The 21,244-nt window shown below is 41.0% G+C and overlaps 1 protein-coding gene across 3 annotated transcripts in view; it reads right to left on the bottom strand.

Moving 5' to 3' along the window:
- BLTP3A (bridge-like lipid transfer protein family member 3A) overlaps positions 1–19,920 on the bottom strand; it is a 63,845-nt gene extending 43,925 nt beyond the window's left edge. The window contains exons 1-2 of one of the 3 annotated variants that reach the window (XM_048497408.1): positions 19,720–19,920; positions 1,587–1,749 (exon numbers count right to left, since the gene is read on the bottom strand). In XM_048497408.1, coding sequence (XP_048353365.1) covers positions 1,587–1,749; positions 19,720–19,763 — 207 coding nt within the window. In that variant the 5' untranslated portion in view covers positions 19,764–19,920. Of the gene's footprint in view, positions 1–1,586; positions 1,750–1,859; positions 1,882–1,937; positions 2,023–19,719 lie in introns of those variants that run through there. The other 2 variants (XM_048497409.1, XM_048497410.1) reach the window with 2 other exon arrangements.
- Positions 19,921–21,244: the final 1,324 nt, after the last annotated feature.

Raw genomic sequence — 21,244 nt, 5'->3', positions numbered from 1 at the left:
AAGACACAGGTTTGAATCCCCATCTTGCTACAGAAGCTTACTGGGTGATTTTGGACTAGATATATACTTCCAGCCTACCTACCTCACAGGGTTGCTGTGCACATAAAAAAGAGAAGAGAATGCTGCTTTGGTCCTGACTTTGGGAAGAGGTAGAATATAAATTAAGTAAAATAATAAATAGAGCTGAAGATGTGAAGCAGTTGAAAGATAGGTTAGTGAGGCAAATGGCTGAGAAAGAGATAATGAAGCAAGGAGAGGGGCAAGGAGAGGTGGTTGACAAGATTAGGGAAAGAGGAAAGGGAGATAGAGGACAAAGCGGTTTTCCTAGGTAGTGACTGACGGGGGGAGTAGAAAACAGAGGAACAGATAAAGATAAGTTGGCTGCTACGTGGGAAGGAAACAAGAAATAGGAAAAGAGGAGAGGGTATAGGTACTTTCAGGGAAAGGAAAACTACAGTGGGGAAGGGGGAAATGAGATGCCCCCCATAAGTTCTTGCAGGTTCTCTAATTCTTAATCCAGCCAATTCTGAAGCTACTTAAATCCAGAGACTGACTCTGTGAATGGGCAAGACAGCTCTTTCTACAAAGGTCTTAAATCAAAAAAGGCAAGTTAAAAAAACCTAAATGTAAATAAATGTTTGTAGTTTTAAAAAAACAATGCCATCCTTGGTTTCTGTCAGTAAAAGCCAGGGAAAGGGGGCAGGGTTATTTCCAAGGTTTTTTCAGCCTGTAAGGAAGACTCATGGGGGCCAGGCCTGGCAGCAATCACTGGGCAACTTACTAACACCTGACTTGTATGACTTGCCCAAGCCTGGCTGTTAAAGCCAGTGTGGTATAGTGGTTAGTTTCAGACTAGGAGCCCCTTACTGAAACCATGGAAACAGTATCCTTTCTACCAAAGGCAAGTGGTGCCTAACCTAAATCTGTAAAACATTTTGGTTAAAGTTTGTGGTTCTGTGCTCAGTCCTAAAGTACAATTGCTAAAATACAATTACTTCAACTGAAAAATTGCTCAATTGCTAAAGTACAATTATTTCAACTGAAAAATCAATTTCCTGCTCCCAAAACAGCTTGAGGCAAAGTTTTCAGGAAAAGAACATTTTGCCCAGTAGTTAATGTAGAACATCAACTGTTAAATCAACTGAGCCCTTTGGGGGAGGGCGGTATAAAAGTGGAATAAATAAATAAATAAATACAATCCCTGCAATTACACATTTTAAAATAACCATTTTTGGTGTAAAACTTAATAGCATAGCATACCAGCAATTAATTTTAACTAGGCTGTTTGTAATGTTTGCAGTAGTGGACATACAAAATTTGATCCTCTCCTATCAGTAGCTGCAGTAGATCTAAAGGCATTGTATAGGGAAATTAGTGATCTGAGTACATGGCCAGAACAGATAAGAAAGTGACAGTTGGGTGGTGAAACAGAACAGGAAATGTTTTCACTATCACAATGCTTCTACAATCAGGAGACATTCAGATCTCCTTGTTAAAAAGTTTCATTGAGCCCCCGAAGAAAGGAGATTGTCAACAGGCTTGGTGGAGTATTCAGACCACAGTTTAACCATGGTATCTTAACCTACCCTTATTGAAGCTTTGTTACAAAAGACCCGAGTAATAGCTAGCCAGGTGGGCAATTCCAACACATTCTGCAGAACTTCTTCATCCAGTTCAAGGTTGGTCAGCTGCCCCTGCCCTTTCAGTGTGCTCAAGTTGATTTTATCTGGGGAAAGATTCTTTGTAAACCTGTAGCCAAGAAAAAAAATTAAAAATGATGATCACCGCAGATAACCCAGAAGAAATGAGTTTAAACCTCATCCCAAGCCATTAACCTAACAAAATGACCTGCAGCAAACCTGTATCTAAATCGCCATCCATTCACAATTTGTACAGTGGGAATAGGGATGACCTGGGGGGGGGGGGGGGATATCTACCTCTCCAGATGGCTGCAGTTAAAGTGATAGACTATTAGCATTCAGTATGGCATTTAACACTGCTGCATAATTGTTTTTGATGATGAAGCTGTTAGTTTTTAAAATGGGTTTTAAATTGTATATGATCATACTAACAGTGTCATCTGCCTTCTCCTTGACCTGGGTAGACCAGGTGAGCTCAATTTCATCAAATCTTGAAAGCTAGGCAAGGTTAGAACTTGGACAGGAAACCAAGGAAGTCTAAGTTGCTACATAAAGGCAGGCAGAGGCAAACTGCCTCTGACCATCTCTTGCCTTGAAAACCCTATAGCCACTGCCCTATAGAGTCATCATACATCACCAGTGACTCAGTGGCACTTTCCACCACCAATCTTTTGAGCCCAGATTTGAAGAAAAACAGGCTAAAATGCTCTAAATAAACATATCCATTTTATGCATTAAAAGTGTTACATAGTAACAGAGTAGAAACACTTCAAAGTCCTATGCCAGGTTGTAGTCACAGGGGTCTGAATAAAAATACAAGACTAAACATCATGTAACTTTATTAGGACCAACCAAAACAACAGTGTTCAAACTAATAGCTCAAATCCCACCTCTACCCAATACCACCTAAGCTACCCAAGTCTGCCTGACATTCTAAGTGAGACACAGCCAAAAAACTTTAGCCATCTTTTTAAAATACATCCTCCTTTTTAACATCCAGCCTGCTTTCTCACTGTTAAATATTATTATTTTGGGTTCTCTTATCAGGAGGATATTCTGTTTAGGCATTCTAAGCTACTACTCTTTGCTAGCATAACACTCCTTGATTCTTGCTGATTTTTCTCTTGAGAACCATAGTTTTCTTTCAGATCACTTGCTTGCCAGTTTTCAAACATCAGATATCCAAAGCCCACAGGATGACCCAAGAATTCTAATAATGAAGAAGTGCATTATTTCATGTATTTTTTTATCCCATTGTTATTTTAAGGAGTTAAGGATTGTATACGTGGATCTCCTCTCCTCAACTGTATTTTCACAACAATTCAATACAATAAGTTAGCCAAGAATAACGAGTCCAAGGTTAGTAAATTTTATAGCAAGAAGGAATCTGAACTTGGTCTTCCAGTGGAGCAGCAGTGGCGTAAGGGTTAAGAGCAGATGTACTCTAATCTTATAGGAGAGAAAGGGGGGATATAAATCCAACCCCCCTTCTCCCCTGTCCTACTTCAGTACTCTAATCACTGATATACTAGAATGAAGTGGGATGTACGTGGAATATGGTAAATGAATACTTTAAATGGCAAGAAAGTAAGATAACTGAATTCATTTAAAATTATTTGGGGGCTTTTGGCTTGGAATCTGGCCCTTTCTAAACCTCAAATGGCAATCCCATATCCCCCTTATTGGAGAATTAAATTTAATGGGATTTAGTTATGAATACATATGCACATAAATCATCTACAGACCTGGCAAATTTTTGTCTGCACAAACCATTTGCACATACTGGCTACTTGCTGCCATTATCCAGAAAATCATTTCAAAAGATAATTGCTATAATTTCTATATTGTTATATCTAGAATTTGTAGCAACTTGTGGTTCAGGGTAGCTTTACTGAGGGATACTGCAAATATATTAGAAAAAGTGAAATCTTACTTCAACTTCAAAATACAAGTGAGAATAACTGTTTGATAAAAAAAACCCTGATATCTAGAATTCTGTGGAAAAGGTCATAATGACAGATGCTGTGGTGTGCATCAGATACTAGAAGAACAAAATGGTAAATTAGCACAGAATAAAAATTCCTGTATTTAGCTCAATAAGTCATTTTGGGAGTAAAGGAGATGCAGAGGTTTAGAAACTGCCTGATAAACATCAGAAACTATTGCTACTGCAGTGCACAAGCAGAAATACAAAAAGTCAGATACACTGATACCAACTCTCTCCTAGTGAAGAGGTAACATCCCCACAATCCAATCTTATAGCCACCTAAGGAAATCAAACACAACAGGCTTAGATGGGTGTAATTCTGCTTAGAACTACACTGCCAGGCTCCCAGCCTTGAGCAGAACATTGGCAATATGCTGTTGATACCTGCCCTTCACTCCTTCTGAAGTGAATTCACTGCCCACGATTAGCTTTAGTCATGGTGTAAAGTTGCATCTGCCCTGCTGCTAATGTGCTAATATTAACGAGGATCTCTTTCTTACAAGGTTACAAAATTAGAACCAACCATGGTCAACACAGATACAGATGTAAGGCTACTTCTGGGTTAAAGCAAACAATGGAAAAGAGGTGGAAATGCTAGTTTTCTTGCCATAGTAATAGACAGTCTCAGAATGAGAGAAATTATTTGAGTGTATGTCAGTGAGATTGTTAAAAAGGTCAGTAATTCAGAGTTCCTGGTTTAGTTGGCGATCTCTAGTAAGGAATACCTGAGATTTTTCATCCTAAATATATGGTAAAAGATGTAACCAACACTAGGGATCAGTTTGAACACTTTAGTCTCTCTCATCAGATAAACTGCTGTGCCACAGCTGCAACAAACAGCATGCAATATTAATTTACCAAAAAAAATCTATTTATAGTACATAACATGAACATGATTCAGCATCATGCTGAGCTGGTGCAATGACGCTCTGTCCAAGTCCCAATGACAGAGAGAACAACAGAAACCTTATTTCCTTTTCCAGAATCTCTGCAAAGCTTGAAAGACCCCAGAAACATGGTTTACACAAGAAAATAGCCAGCACAGCTGAAATTACATGGGAACATATCTGAATAGACTGGGACCTGGAAAAAAAGATTACATGCTTGATGATTATGTAATTATTGAAAACCCAATAGTATTTCAGACACATTCCTCTATGCTAATTTGTCACAGAAGCCCAGATAGTGGAAAATAAAAAGCTCCATTGTTAGCAGAAGTAATATTAGATACCTGCATTAATCATGCCCTGTGGTTCTCTCAATTCCTTTTGCCTGCACTGCCTGCATATGTGCTTCACTATAGCGAAAGGCATGAAGACAGACTTGAGCAAGCTATGCCAGAAACACACCGGAGGAAAGAAGAGCAAAGGACATTGTCCGTGTAGTGTATTTTTCTCAACAGAATCAGTACAAGGTTTGGCTGTTGGAAACAGCAATTGATCAGGTAATCCAGAACTTGTTCAAGATCATCTTAGGTTTACATGTTCCAATTAGACACACTTTCTGCATTTACCAACGTATACATATGTTCAACACTGCTCACACTAGTAGCTTCTTTGGCAGAAACTTTCATCACTATGGCTCATTCCGCACATGCAGAATAATGCACTTTCAAACTGCTTTCAGTGCTCTTTGAAGCTGTGCGGAATAGCAAAATCCACTTGCAAACAGTTGTGAAAGTGGTTTGAAAACGCATTATTTTGCGTGTGCGGAAGGGGCCTATGTGTAGGAAAATCGGTAAACAGTAAAGCTTGAAAATGTACAACAATTCAAAAAAGTTGTACAGAAGGCAGAAGGGCTCTTGTGTTTGGTAGAGGACGGGAAGATGATTTTTGCTAATTCCATTGTTCAGCTGCAGTCCACTGACCCTCTTAAATTTTTGTTCCTGGTGGTCACCACATCCTTAAGAACAGCACAGGGTGCAAACTGAGGATCAGCAACAGAAGAGCAGAACTGGCAGAAAATCCCTCTTCCAAAAATGGAAGTACCCTTTTGTCTTCAGAACCAAGCAGTAGGATACAAGACCTTGCACTGTTCACGTAAATAAGCCAATTGGTGGGGCTGTCAAATTAATAACTGTAACCAAGTCTAATGTATGAATTAACCATTTGGGACCTTCCATGCTGGGGTTTGTTTTTATTTTTTATATGTCAGTCATGCTAGCTCAGAATGCCAAATGCCTGTAAGCTACAAACTGAAAGGATATCAATCATACTGATCTCTGATAATGAAAATACCAGACTAAAATTACATCTGCAAATTCCAGTGTCGGTGGTGTTGAGGTATATATGTTAGGTTGTTACAGTCAAAGCAATACGTGTAAGTCCTAAATCCTCAAAAATTCTTTAGAGACCTAGGTTTTCACTCCCACTCAGCACACCTTGACTTAATCAATCCCAACCCAGTAGTTCTCAAACTTTTTAAAATGAGACTCCCTTCTAAACTTACTGTACTTTTCAGGGCCTACCTTTGCATTTCCTCAACATTAAATGCATAAATATGACCCCAGTAATCACAGAACAACGTTTTTTTAAATAATATTATAATATATAGTGAATATTTACTTGAGTACCAGGCTGTATTTCATTGTCATTTTGCACATTATGCAGGTGCACATATATACTTAATAATTTTATTAAAGGAAATACACTAAAGCTACAAAATTATACAAAAACAAGCATTCCTTAATGATTATGAAGTAAAAAGCGTATCTGATTTATTATCACAGATAAACTCAGCATTCCAAAATAAGGCAAACATAACGCATTACTGAATAAATGTATCCTGCATTACTTTTCTTTCTCTGTCCGATCTATAATATATAAGCTAAGACATCACCACTGTCTTTTTTACTTCACTTGTGGTCAACCTTCTTATCTGTCACTCAAACCACTGAGACACACTTACTGACGAACTGGGTAAAAAGTAGTTTATTGTCCTACACTGCTGGAGGGAAAAAAAGATTGGAAGGAGGTAGATTGTACAAAACTTTAAAAAGCCAAGGAAATAATTCTGCAGAGAATGCACCAATTGTTTCCTTGCCTTCGTTTTGCCATGGTGTGGCCCCCTTCTTTTTTTCACTTGTACAAGCCTAACAGCCCCATCCAGAGGAGAGGCTGAATCCATCAGTGGCAGCAGCACATAGCCGTGCCAGTGGATTTGCCCTCCTTGGGGCACTTATCCTGATGGAGGGGTGATTCCACTGCGGCCACCACTACCCCAGTTGGCGCTGGAATGTGGCACTGAATGTGATGCCAGTATCCTAGCCACTAGCATAGTGGGGGCAGGCTGGGGCCGATGCTGTTCCCTCCCAGCCATTCACAACATTATGCTGGTGGCTGGGAATTTGTCTATTGAGCCCCAAAGAGGCTTCTCACTGGTGGGGAGGCTTTTAAACTTTTTGAGCCTCCCCACGCCTCTGGAAAGCCTCTTTGGACGCTTGACTGTTGGATGGGACTGTAAGGCATTCATAACTTTAAAATTCCATAAATATGTCAAATACTGCCATTCTATGTGCCAAGTACATCATAAATGAAGCATTTTATAATGTTAAAGTAGTAATATTTGTTTAGGTTTGAAAGAACAGTAAATATTGCATATATTTCAATCACCTCCCCCCCACCCCAAATTTCATTTTTCCCAGAAAAGAATGGTTTTTCCATGGCTTCAGCACTTCTGGAAACTGTCTATCTCTAGATCTGCAAGAATTTGAAAAGCCATTTGTTTAGTTGCAGCTTAATAACTGTATTAACTAAATGAACACATATATCAATTACTTTCTTCAGCTCTCCTCTTGGCATTCAAGCCATTTGCAATGCTAAATTTGTTTAAATATTTGCATTAAGTTTTTTCTTGGTCTCTTCTAGGAATTGTTAAAAATCAGTTAAAATAAATCTCAAGTTCGTCTAGAAATTTTGTATTTTTACTTAATACTTGCCCCAGTATTTCTCCTAGCTGATCAAACATTTATTAGCAACATCAAAAATATATCTGTCTTTTGTAATCTCTTGTAGGCCATTTGCCTAACTAAAAGAAAGGGGCAGGAAAAATGAACTGTTTGGCACCTAGCTGTGTACAGCTACAGGAGTGACTCACCCTCACTGTTAACATTATACTATTCTTGAGCCATCATAAGCAGTATGATAACTATACTAATGTAATACAGTTAGAGAGAGGTTGCTCTAGGGAAAATGATTGTCCTCCATTTTCCTTGTGAAGTGCAGGATGGTTGAAATGAGGCTATAAATTAAGCATCCTGCATAGCTATCAATCAATTAACAAAAGTCCCAAGTCCCTCTGCCTTTCTGGTTTTACAGGTTTCTCCCTCACCAACAGGAAGAAACAGGCAAAAAAGCGCTTTTAGCATCTGTCATGTGGTCTGAAAATTTATAGATGCAAAATCAACAGATTTCAAGCCAATCCCACTTGTAGGGGAAATGTACTTTTTTCCTTTTTTAAGGAAATATATATATATATCTTCCTCACTGGGGAAGAGTGGCCTACAAATTAAATAAGTAAAAAAGGTAAGTAAAATAAATAAGTCATTTCACATATTACTTTAACCAGGAGCTCCAAAAGTGTTCCAAGTCATGGAGGCAGTGCATGTTAACTACATGATAGGAACTCTATTCCAACTCTATACACATAATGCCAAAATATATAGACAGATAATTGCAATGGTGTGGCTATGCTATATGGAGGTCATTCTCAATCCAGATGGATGCAACAGTTCATCGGTGTGCACAGTGCCTTAGCTGGTTCACCAGCCGTCACCTTATGTCAGAGTGAGATGCAGATATAGGGATCTTGTCACATTGATGATTCCTGTACAGTATTCTATGTGTGGCTTCCCTTGGGACAGACTAGAAGTTCCAATCAGGCCAAAATGCAGTAGCTAAATTGCTAACTGGCATAGACAAAAGGTGGCATATCACTTCAATGGGTACCCATCTGCTTACAGTCCCAGTTCAAGGTGCAGAGCTATATGGCATGGGATGGGTGTGGCTGAGTAAAATGGTGCCCAGAGCTCACCCTGGGTACCCTCCCCCGACCCTTGCAAGTATGCCCCACTCTAAACTCCCCTGACTGGAGTAGGAGCTTGGGGGGGGGGCGGGCGGAGCCAGCAGTATAAATCTGCATGCTGACCTCAGAAAGGCTTGGGTCAAGCTTTAAACTGCACGCTGTAAGCCTGCAGTTGAAAGCTGGAACTGGGCAAGCTGAAGCCACATCAAGAAGGGCCACACTGCTCCCAAACTTCACGGGGATTTTGGTGATAGTGCGAGCCTGGCTGGCCCTGCTGGTCAGCGCTTCACTGTGGGTGCGGTTGGAGTGGTGGTTTTTCAATGTGCCCCCATGTGACCATAGGTGGCGCACCTGGGGCTCTACCCTGCCTCCCACTTAGCTACATCACTGGCCTGAAACCTGGGTACTTAACCTGGGTACTTTAAAAGATTGCTGTGGTAGATCTACCAGACCACAGCCACACAGCCAGGAAAACCCACCACAACTAATAAAATTATATTGTTTGTGTATGTTAATTAGCCTGAAGGTGCTTTTTTTTGAGGAGTTGGTTAAGAAAGATATTTTAAGAAGAATAGTTTTATGGCTCACTTTTCTCAACTATAAGGAGTCTCCAAGTGGCTAAGAAACTTCTTTCCTTCCTCTCTCTACAACACACTGTGAGGTAGGTGGGGCTACAAGGGTTACCCAGCAGGCTTTGCGCATCAGAGTGGGGAAATAAACCTAGTTCACCAGATTAGAGTCCATCGATCATGTGGAGGAGTGGAGAATCAAACTCTGTTCTCCTGATTAGAGTCTACTGCTCTTAACTACCACATCATACTGGCTCTATGATCTAGCGGACTGACTATAATTATTAGCATGTGTGAAGATGTCAGGTTTCCACAGAAGTACAGGCAGTGCTGGAGAACTGTCAATATTGCCTGGGAAATACATCTATTTTTTCGCGCCTCAGCATGCATAATCCATGGACAACAAGTGACAGAACAGTCTTTTCCAGAACAAAGACAGCCAGTATGCTGTGTTCGTTCACTGAGAACAAGGGATGTCCAACTTCAAATCTCTGCTTAGTTCTGGAGTTCTCTGGGTGACCACAGACGAACCACTGTCTTGAAGCCATGCTGTTACTGGAGCTCTGTGATGGAATATTGTTGCTTCTCTATTGTTGGTGAAGCCTCTGTGTCTCCCGAAGCACTACAGAGGATTAGAAGACCCTTGGGACCAATGTGAAATGTGGCACAGGGCACAGCGGGATCTATTTATTATTTACATCATTTGCGCTCTACTTTCCTCCCCAATGGAGACCCAAGTAGCTTAAATACTCTCCTCTCTTTCATACTATCTTCACAACAGCCCTGTGGGGTAGGTTAGGTTGAGTGCGTATGACTTGCCTGAGATTAACCTGCAAACTTTCATGGCAGTGTGGGGACTGGAATGTGGGTCTCCCAGGTTCTAGTCTGACACTCTCACCACTACACCAAACTTCCTCTTGTGTGGTACCTGAGGCCAGAGTGCAAAATTGGTGATGAAAGTATCATCAAATTGCAGCTGACCTATGGCTGCCTCTGCATAGCAGCCTTGGATTCCCTGTGGGATTTCTGATCCAAATACTAGCCAGGGCCAACCCTACTTCGCTTCTGAGATCTGACAAGATCAGGCTAGCCGGGGACATCCAGGGATTGATTCATAAAAAATTATCATCCTCATTCAGGCTGGCCTGAGTTCTCTGGGGAACAGCAGAATAAAAATTGGTAGTAATAATAAAAGGCTTGCAAAGAAAGGCTTTCAATTTTTAAGGAGAAAATGTCAACGTAATCTTAGTATTGTCTCCTAGGTATAATTATAATTCTCTAGAATTACTCCTTTGAAAGTCTATACATCACCAATGAAGCAAAATGCCACCAGTAGTATTCTGTTTTGAAATATTAGCCTTCCTTCGGGAGTCTACGCCACAGCTTCATAAACCGCATTACTATGACTCGGTCCTCATAGTAAACCCACATTAATGGGGCCAAGAATCCCTTTGTTTTGACAAAAACACTGATCATTGATAGAGAAAAAGATCGATGATTTATAAACACAGACAAACTTTTAAGGAAAAGAACAGATGAAGCTTCAGATTTAGTAACAAAATGAGTTTGGTAGCCATCTGAACGCGGGTCTAAAAATAGATCTGCTTTCACATTGCAAAGTTCAATGCAAAGTACATAATAACAAGCAAGTTAAAACAACCAAGGCTTAATTTAGTGGCTAAATAATAGTAGTGGTAATAAGTAATGTTAACAATGTTTATATGGAAGGTGACAAATGTGGGTAGGTGGAAAGGGTGACAGAGGGTTTCCACTGATGGTTTCACTGATGGTTACAAATGCCCTGCTGTTACAGAAAAAGTGTAGGGAATTTGAACAAGTTCTCACTGTTTTCCAAACACGGCAGATTTCAGTGTATACGCATATTCCCCTCATTCCACCTTCAGGAATATCTCTAGCAGCATAAAGCAGCACACAAGAACCAGTTTGCTAGGCATGGAATTCTGCTGGCGGAATTAAGCAATGGAAAAATTGTAAAGGTAACTCAAGACTAAACAAATATAGCATGATATTGCACAGGGACTGGTAAATATCAAATAATAAAGTTTAAGAAGAAAAAAGTGCATCTATAAAAGGATGTGCGCATATACACATAGTGCACATTAGTTAGGTCAGCAAGAATTCCAATCATATCAAGAACAGGGATGCTGCAAACCAACAAGCCAATTTTCAAGGTGATCTATAATGTCACTTCCTAGAGATTCCCCTCAACCAATTAGATTTGCCAGCAATATGTATGTATGTATGTATGTATGTATGTATGTATGTATGTATGTATGTATGTATGTATGTATTTCGGTCCATCACTCTCTCCTCTTACCTTTTCTGATTAGCATTCCGAAGTGATCTGAACCTTGATGACTGCAGGCTCCTGCTCTTCAAAAGAAGGGGAAACCAACTCTGTTCCCTCTGATGGAGAGTTCCTGCTCTCATTTCTAAAAAAACGAGGGGCCTTTGATTCCCAGGGTCCAAGTCCATAGTCAGAGAATGCTGGCATAGGTTTCTCTGTGTGGTGTCATCTTTGAAGATGAAACGACAACCTGGACTACCCACGTGCTTCCCTTTCCTGTACTCCATTCATTTAATATGACTGCCCACTTCCTTTTTTCTTTTTTTAAATCACATTTTGCTCTAAAAACATCATGCATGGTAGGGTCAGAAACCACCCACAGATCTCATGACCCAAGATGTATGATGTCTATATTACAGTGTAAGGGGGAAAATACAAGCAGGCAGACAAAACAGGAACAGTGTCAGAATGTATTTAATGCATCACCCTACTTGGAGCAGAGTTTCCCCGCCACCACCAGTGGCCCAAGGAGACTTGGCAGTCTTGTTCCACCTTTTACAAAAAACCCAAACTTTTAACTTATGACATGACAATTTCCAGTTAAAGAACAGGGGCTTGTTTTTAAAGTAGGAAAAGTTCTTGGTCAAGATTGTTTTTAAGGCAAAAACTTGGGGAGGGAGGGTGGCACTGGCCATACTCTCTTTGAAAATAGAAAAGCCATTACTTATTTTATTTATTTATACCATTACATCTAAAATGGATACAACTTTAGATTGAAGTGTACACACAACAATCTCGGTTTCAAAGGTACAAGTACTAAGCTAAGGGAAACACACTAAATCCAAAATTGAATAGAGGTGCTTTAATATCCCCCCCCCCCCAAAACAAAAACAAAAACAACCCTACACCAAATATAATTCTTTGGAGGCTTCCTCAGAAATGCAGCACTTTTTCTGAACAATTGTTCTGTTCTTCTGGAAAATGAACATATTATTGGGCTGTGTTTTCAGAAAACATTTTAAAGGATGTTTCTAGCACTTATATCCATAGAAATGTTTGACAAGAACACTGTCATAACAGTACATCTCCAAAATAAATATGCAAACATTTTCTTGTAATTTTGGGATCTCTATTTTTCTTAATAGTTGAAATGAGCCCACTACACTTAGGAAAGAAAAAGTCTTGTGACACCTTAGATATTATCAGATGTTTAGCATTATAAATGTTATGTATGCAAATACATACACACAAATGAAGGGTAAAGAACTGTAAATGTCAAAGACCATGAATGGAAAACATTGCAAATGGTATACTCAGGAAATCTCAGACTTTTATCAACTAACGTGAAGATGTTAAATTTTAAACAAAATAATTAAGGGAAATATGTCTCAGCATGATGAGAAAACCAAAGCACTGCAGCATTCTACAAACACAGAAAGAATCCAGAAGTGAAACTCAGACAACTTTTATTCCTTAACCTCGCTGCTGGCTCAAAAGATCACCAGATCATGTGTCACTTCAAAAAGTCTGCATGCAACATACTATATGATGTTACTTCATATACAAACTGCCAACATACACACACACACACACACACACACAGAGAGAGAGAGAGAGAGAGAGAATAAGCACTGAACAGCAAAATCTCTTGAAAGAAAATAGATGAAAGCCTCACTAAGAACTGAGAAGCCATACAAGTATGCAATACTAAAGCAATAGTCTGTTTCTATAGAAACTGTCAAAAGAGGATCCCAATATAACTTAAGTATAGGCTTAACAAATTGCTATGCACTTAAATATTTGAAGCTAACATTGAAGAACTGTGATATTCCCATCCTCTGTGGGTTGGCACCAACCAATAAAATGTGATCAATCAGTACCCATAAAGTGAGTCCAGTACAAAATTCTCAACACCACCTGTTGCAGTGGAATCTGAAGATGCCAGCCACAGATGCAGGTGAAACATCAGGAGAAAATGCTACTAGAACACAGCCATACAGCCCAGAAACCACACAACACACCAATTTGAAAGATACATCCAAGACCTAATGTGTCCTCTGCTGTCCAACACCTCAGAAGTGGCATAGGAGGTTAAGAGCTTGTGTATCTAATCTGGAGGAACCAGGTTTGATTCTCAGCTCTGCCGCCTGAGCTGTGGAGGCTTATCTGGGGAATTCAGATTAACCTGTACACTCCCACACACACCAGCTGGATGACCTTGGGCTAGTCACAGCTTTTCGGAGCTTTCTCAGCCCCACCTACCTCACAGGGGTTTGTTGTGATGGGGGAAGGGCAAGGAGATTGTAAGCCCCTTTGAGTCTCCTGCAGGAGAGAAAGGGGGGATATTAATCCAAACTCCTCCTCCTCCTCCTCCTCCTCCTCCTCTTCTTCTTCTTCAGGGCTCCTTACTGCACAGTGGGCTTGTAGTAGGGTCTTTCCCTGAACTCAGCCTTTTCTTCAAATTTAACCTATTGCTGATTTTCTTGGCAGTCAGTCCACGAACACTGGAATCAGTTTGGGCATAGTTTTCCCACATATCTACATTTCCTGTGCATTTTCACAGATTCTTCCACAAGTGGCATACATAATCAGGATTTTCAAGAGAGGGTGATGTCATCATTGTTGGAGTCACAGTACTCGCCAAAATTTTAAAAAGATCTGAAAATATTGATAGGTCAATATAGTGATGTAATGAGAGTTTAAACAGGTTCTCTGAATTCCCAGCTTTTTAGCAACAAAAAAACCAATAACTCTCTAACTCCTCCTTCATGGTCTTTTACCTCATATCTCTGTGAAGGAAGAGGATGGAGACTTACTTTATGGCAGTGATGGCAAACCTTTTCGAGACCAAGTTCCCAAATTGCAACCCAAAACCCACTTATTTATCACAAAGTGCCAACATGGCAATTTAACCTAAATACTGAGGTTTTAGTTTAGAAAAAACAGTTTGCTCCGAGGCATGCGTTACTCGGGAGCAAGCTTGGTGAAGCAACCATGCAACGCTTCGAATGGGTGAATCATGACCCTAGGAGGGTTGACTCAGAAGCAAGTCCAGCCTAGATATGTGTGTGTGCGTGGGGGGTGATTTTCCGCTCCCCCTACATGACGAACTCTGTGCGTGCGTGCCCACAGAGAGGGCTCTGAGTGCCACCTCTGGCACCCGTGCCATAGGTTCGCCACCACTGCTTTATGGGAATGCAAAGAATCTACTTAAAGTACCTTTACACCACTATATCAACATATTATTTTAGGTCCGATTGAAAAATAAAACAATACCATCTATCGGGAGAAAAGGGGGAGTGGTTTGATGATGACAACAGTCCAACCATTGAAAAGTAGGCTGGAGATAGGGGGAGTGGGGGGTGGGGGACACAAAGAAAACCAACAGAAACATTATGCAGGGGAAAAAAGCTGATTCAAAATCAACTTCCAGAAAAAGACTGGGGGTAGGACTGCTTACAAAAAAAAATCAGGGAGGGACAAAAAAGGGGAAAAATTCAATGCACAGAAATGCATGCAGAAATTGGGGGATAAGCCAAAGCAGTATGGGACAAGAGCCAATGGGAGACACCAATGCAAAAAAGCCCCTCCTCTCTTAAACCACCCTTCACTGCCAAGTTCTATGTTACTTCCTACCACCTAGATGCTACTCCATTGACATAACTACCATATTCATTTCTCAAACTCTTTCCTCTCCCTTTTCCTTTATTCTAAATCCACTTTAGAAAGCATCATCTCTCTGTTTGAAATAATACTTTTGCTCACATGGTTTAAAAATAATAAAACAATAATTTGGTCTTATAGTAGTGAATATAATAGCCTTTTGCCATTGTCTCAAAAGGCATGATGTGTAAATATCTATTTTAATATATTATGACAGTTTTGATACATTGTTCTCATTTATCTGCCAAAACAAGATTCGTTTGAGAAACAAAAATGTCTATCAACAGGCTAAGAGTCCTATTTTGCTCAGTTTCTGGAAAGGCACCACTATGAGTAAATGATGAATCACAGAATACATTAGCTGCGTGCCAAGACCAAACACTTCAGTTAAAGTTTGTAAACATTGTTTAGCAATTGATCAAAACCTAGATTACCTTTAGCCAGCTAATTGCATCCTAACACAACAAACATGCCTTAATAATGCTTTAACGCAACAAATGTGTAGTTGACATAAATTTGTGTGTGAGTCACAAAAACCTCTTTCGAATCATGCTTCTGTTGCAAGAATATCACTTCCCAGTACCACCACAGCAATATTTTATAGCTTAAGAAAGGACATTCACCCTTCAGTTAGAACACTCAAAACAAATGTGACCACAGAATGTGGCTTCACAGTCACGTTTTTGTAATTGGCTCTTTTACAGTTAAAATTTTTTAATGTATTACTTTTATGCATGTTCTCTCTAGGTTAATGTATATTTCAAAAATATAATCTCGAACAGTTAATCAATCATTCAAAATATGCCTCATTCTCAACACCGGTTTTTATTTATATTACAGTAAAGTAAGAATACTATTATGTTTTATTTAGTAACTTTACTTATGGTATCATTTTCTACTATGCTACCTACAGCATTTACTTTCTTGCTGAGATTCAGCAGATTACCAAATTAGAAAAGCAATACAATAAAAAGTACCTATTCATAAACAATGCTACCAGATTGCAAAAACTAGAAAAAAACAATGCAGCACAAACAAGATAATATGTTCAATAAGCAGGGCACTAAATTGCAATTGTCTTCCTTTCAAAGTACTCTCCTAACCAATTTTATCCATTATAGGGAACTACAGAAGCATGATCTTCCAGACCTCCTCAGGCAGGCTATTCCACAAAATGCGAGAGCCAGAACAAAGAATATTCAGATGTGGCCCACTGTTGATCTTATCTATTTCCAAAGGGATCTTTTAGAAGACTTTGCTCAGATGAGTACAGCTGTCACAATGGGGCATATCAGGAGAGACTATCCTTTAGATATGTGGAACCTAGGCCACAAAGGACTTAATAAATAACAGTTACCCCTTTGAAATGAATACAGGGATTTATAGGTAACATATGTATTTACTGTAGAACAGGAGTAATATGCATACTGCACCTAGTTCCTGATAGCAATCAAGCTATAGCATTCATTACTAGATGAAGCTTCCAAGCTATCTTCATGGGTAAGTCCATGTAGTAGCAGGCTGTGCACCTTAATGTTCATGGCACACGCTCTAGAAATAAGACACATCCAACTCACACTTAGGACGCAATCCTCCACAAACATATTAGTGAGTAAATCCCAATGAAATTAGTAATAATGCCTTAGATTGTATTGTATACGGCATGCTGGGGAGGGAGCTGAATTTGAAGAATGATTATACTAGCAAATTAAATTTGAACAAGTCAGAAACAAAATACAAAAATGCACACAGTGATGTGTCAGGGATAGGGACCAGCAAATACAAACTATCCCTAGAAAGCAGAATGAGTTAAAACACATCAAAGACTCACTAAAATAAATAAATGTTGACCTGTAGTTCCTAGATGAGGAGCTGGTTTTATACACTGCTTTTCTCAACCTTTTTAAGGAGTCTCAAAGCAGTTTACAATTGCCTTCCCTTCTTTACAATAGACACCTTGTGATGAGGTAGGTGGGATTGAGAGAGGTCTGAGAGAATTATGACTAGCCCAAGGCCACTCAGAGAACTTCATATGTAGGAGTGGGGAAACAATTCCAGTTCACCTGATCAGAGTTCACCGCTCAAAGGAGGAGTGGGGAATCCAACTCAGTTCTCTAGATCAGACACTGTCACTCTTAACTGCTAATCCCACATCCACCAAAACTCCTATTCACCTACACTGTTTTGGACCTGTCTTTCTCTTTGTGGCAAGTGACACTACTTGTAGTGAGACTTTTAATTTGCTTTGCCACCACAATGGGCAGATTTGCCAGTGAGCACAGCTTTGCCCCTGACATATGGCCAGCCTACCTAGCCCCACCCTTCCCACTCCTTCGCATTGCCATTCACATCTTCCCCCTTACCCCCCTTTCCATGATGCCGGCTCCTTCCTTCTTCTCTAAATGATCATATCAAGATATCAGTATCTCGACATAATATCAGGGAGTTGGCTTTTACAAAGAACAGTACAAGCAAGATCTTTTGTTGGTTCCACCCCACCTCCCGCACTCTACTTCCTCCCTTCTCGATGATCAGGAGGGCTATTTAAAACTTTATTTCAAACAAACCTCTATTTTAAAACAACCCCATCTCTGTTCTCCCGTGGCAGCAGTGGTGGCAGCAGGAAGTGAGAGACAGAGAAAATGAGAGTGAGAGAGAGTGAGGGGGTGGTAGATGGAGGGAAAGGGAGGGGGACAGCTCCAGCATCCCCTTCTTCAGCAGCTTGTGGTCCAGGGAACTGCTTTGCATTTTTCAATTGGAAGGGAGGGGGAATCATCTTTGGGATGGGTTAGAATATCAATATAACTGCAAAGGCTTCTTGAGGCTACTGGGTATGATGATATCTGTGCCTATGGCTGAGATGATGGGCAGAGTTAAGAGAACTAGGAACGGAGAGCTGGCAGAGTTCAGCAAACAAACAAACTGCACTGCAGGCTGTGGGCTGCCTCCTCACGTGTAAACAGAGAAATGTGAGGAGACCCTACTACAAGCCCACTGTGCAGTGAGGAGCCCTGAGGTAAGTTTTCCATGCATAACGGCCACATTGCTGCTCAGGTTGTCCCTGAGCAGCAATGTGGGGCAAGTAAATCTCACTATTAAGGACCTGAAAGTCATCTTGAAAAAGAAACAAAAAGTTACTGAAGCACATATTAGTGATCACATAGAAAAGCCTTAACAATTAGCCTCTTGCAAGCTGTTTTGCAGCCTGAATACTCCTTTCGTCTCACAGCCTAGAAGCTAAGCAGGGGCAGCCATGGTTAGTATTCAGATAAGAGAGACAATCAAAGAAAACTGAGCTTGCTAAGAAGAGGAATACAATGGCAAATCACTTCTGCTCATCTCTTGCCTTGAAAAATCTCATGGTTCTGAGATTGCCATGAGTCAGTTGTGACTTGAGAGCATGCAACTATTATCATTAAGCTGTTTAGCCTTCATTTCTTTGATTTGTCATTACCATAAAGGCAACTGAATTGCCTCTACATTTTTGTGCTTTAATCCTCTTAAATAAAAGGCATCATCATCATCTTATGCTGAATATAAATTTTTCTTCCCCAGTCTTAGAGATGTCATGTTAACAGCATCTGTAGTATCAGCAATTCACTAATGACACAGATGACTTATTAACTGAATGTACCAGAAGCCAGACTTTAACCCACATTTCCTCATTCATGATCCTAGTGTTCTGTCATTCCTCCTGTATAATTTCAACATGTTAACTGGTTGCCCCAACACACAATTTCCTCAGACTCAGAGGGTTTTTGTTCAGCTTATTACATCAACAAGTAACGGAGAACTAGTTACTCTCTCCATAGTAATTAGCCCTTCTCATGCCCTTCCAATAAACTTAAAAGCTCTCCCAATTTTGTACAGTTTCCCCTACTACAGCATTACCAATCCCAAGTACATGTTCCAAATAAGCAAACACTGCCAACAACCAGGATATTCCAACAGGAGGGACTAAACAAACACAGGCAGATGTAAACAGCATCTCAGGCAGAGCTGTCAGGTTTTCATATACTCGGCATGCATTTTAACTGACGGATGAAGAACCCAGAGGAAGTGAGTGCAAGGAACATAGCACAAATACATAGCACAAATACACAGTGAGAATTTTTTTTAATCTGCAGAAAGGAAGAGGATTACAGTGCAGGGATTAAATGAGAACATCTGCAGGAGGATCTATCCGTGGAGGGATAGCAGACAGGAGATGAGGAGGTTTTAATTATTTTCTTTTAACTGGCAGAGCAGGGAGGCAAATGATCTGTGTGTGTGTGTGTGTGTGTGTGTGTGTGTGTGTGTGTGTGTGTGTGTGTGTGTGTGTGTGTGAGAAATACTAGGAATAAATCAAATGGAACAGGAGGGCGGAGAAACACGCAAGGTATGGAAGGCAAGACGAGATGCTGCGAGTCCTTCCCCCTCCACTTGTGCTGTCGCAGAGCCCCCTTCACCTCGTCTCGTCCCGCCCCCAACGCAGGGCTGCTCCGCAGAGCCTCCCCTGACTCGCCGCTGCCGAAACCCGGGCGCGCTCACCTGGACAGGTGCTTCAGGATCTGCTTCTTGATGAGACCGGCCATGCCGCGTCGGGGAGGCGGCGAAGGTTCCCTACAGCCCCCGGCGCTCCCTCATGCCTCGCCGCCTGCCGCCTTCTGCCATCGCCACCAGGTCTTTCGCTTCTCCGCGCAGCCACCCTCCGACGCCGCCAGAATCCCTCCCGGCCGCCACCGCGGCCAAGTCCGGCAAAGCCGCCTCGCGCCCCCGCCCTCTGGAGGGAGCAAGGACGAACACGGCGATGTGACAGCGCCCTCTGTTGGCTCACAGGGAACGCAGCCGCCGCAGCGACGTCTACTTGCTTGCTTCCCTCCGCAGAAAGCCGCCTCGAAGTTTGCTTGTGTTAATTCGCGCGCTTGGAGAAAGACTCCGTGTGCATTTGTGTGTATATAATCCATATATCCAATTCTCAACTTGGCTCTGAAATCCTGAGACTAGGACCATGGATAGATAAGGTAGAGTGTGTATGTGGTCTTAAGTCACAACGGACTTATGGCGGCTCCTTAGTGTTTTAACGGCAACTCTAGGAGGTGGTTTACCATTGCCAGCCTGCACGTCAGGACCCTTGGAGGTTGCCCATCCAAATAATCACTAGGGCTTAATCTGCTTAGCTTCTGAGATGTGGCTAGATCAAAATAACCTGGAACTATCCAGGCTGGACCCAGAAAAATAGCTCAAAAGTTGCAGAAAAATCCGACATTAAAAAAAGATATTTGTGTGAGTGGGTGGGTTAACTCTACCAAAATAATAGAAACAGCACCCGTGCCTTTAAGAAGCAAATGCTGTAAATGGCCAGATTATTACGGCTTTCGGGGAAGAAGAGGAAATGTGGAAAGTGAAAATGAGATCCTCTGCCAAGTCCACTGCATGAAAGCCAGCATGGTGTAATAGTTGGGAGTTTCAGACTACGATCTGGGAGATAGTCAAATTGAAATATCAGCAGCAATCAGGAGATTGGTGTTCCAGCCCAAGACCCTCTCTTAGTGGATTGGAATGTACTGGAAGACACAGGATTGAACAACTGGGTGACCACAACTGGGACATAGTTTTCCTGGGAAAGGGCTCCAGTGGCAGGAAAGGAAGGAAAGTTTGGGGAGGGGGGATGGATAAAAAGCTGGGCTAGTGGGTGGGAAGGAAAGAAACAAGTAGAAAAGGGGAGAGTGTAGCGCACACATGGATTGCATAGATAAGTGTAATAGAACACTATGGGCTCAGAACTCTGCAGGATGAGAAGCCAATGATGAGTAAATCTTGCAGCGTATCTCTGCCTCTAGCATAGTGGTTTTTAATCTTTGATCCACTATCACCCACCAAGTATGTAACATTTGTCACTGAATGGTCCTCCAAGAGGAAAAAAAATGACATGAAAACAGCACTACAGCTTATGTGAATATGTTACACATGTCTCAGGCATCATCAATGACACCCTTGTGCCTGATGATCCATCAGCCAGCTTCTTGATTCTGATTTTCTGTGTGCTACTTTTCAAACTGAGATGTTAGCTTCA

The sequence above is a fragment of the Sphaerodactylus townsendi genome, linkage group LG05 (assembly GCF_021028975.2).
Source record: "Sphaerodactylus townsendi isolate TG3544 linkage group LG05, MPM_Stown_v2.3, whole genome shotgun sequence".
Taxonomy (NCBI): Eukaryota; Metazoa; Chordata; class Lepidosauria; order Squamata; family Sphaerodactylidae; genus Sphaerodactylus; species Sphaerodactylus townsendi.
Note: the sequence above shows the minus strand (reverse complement) of the source record. Positions and strands in the feature narration are given on the sequence as shown.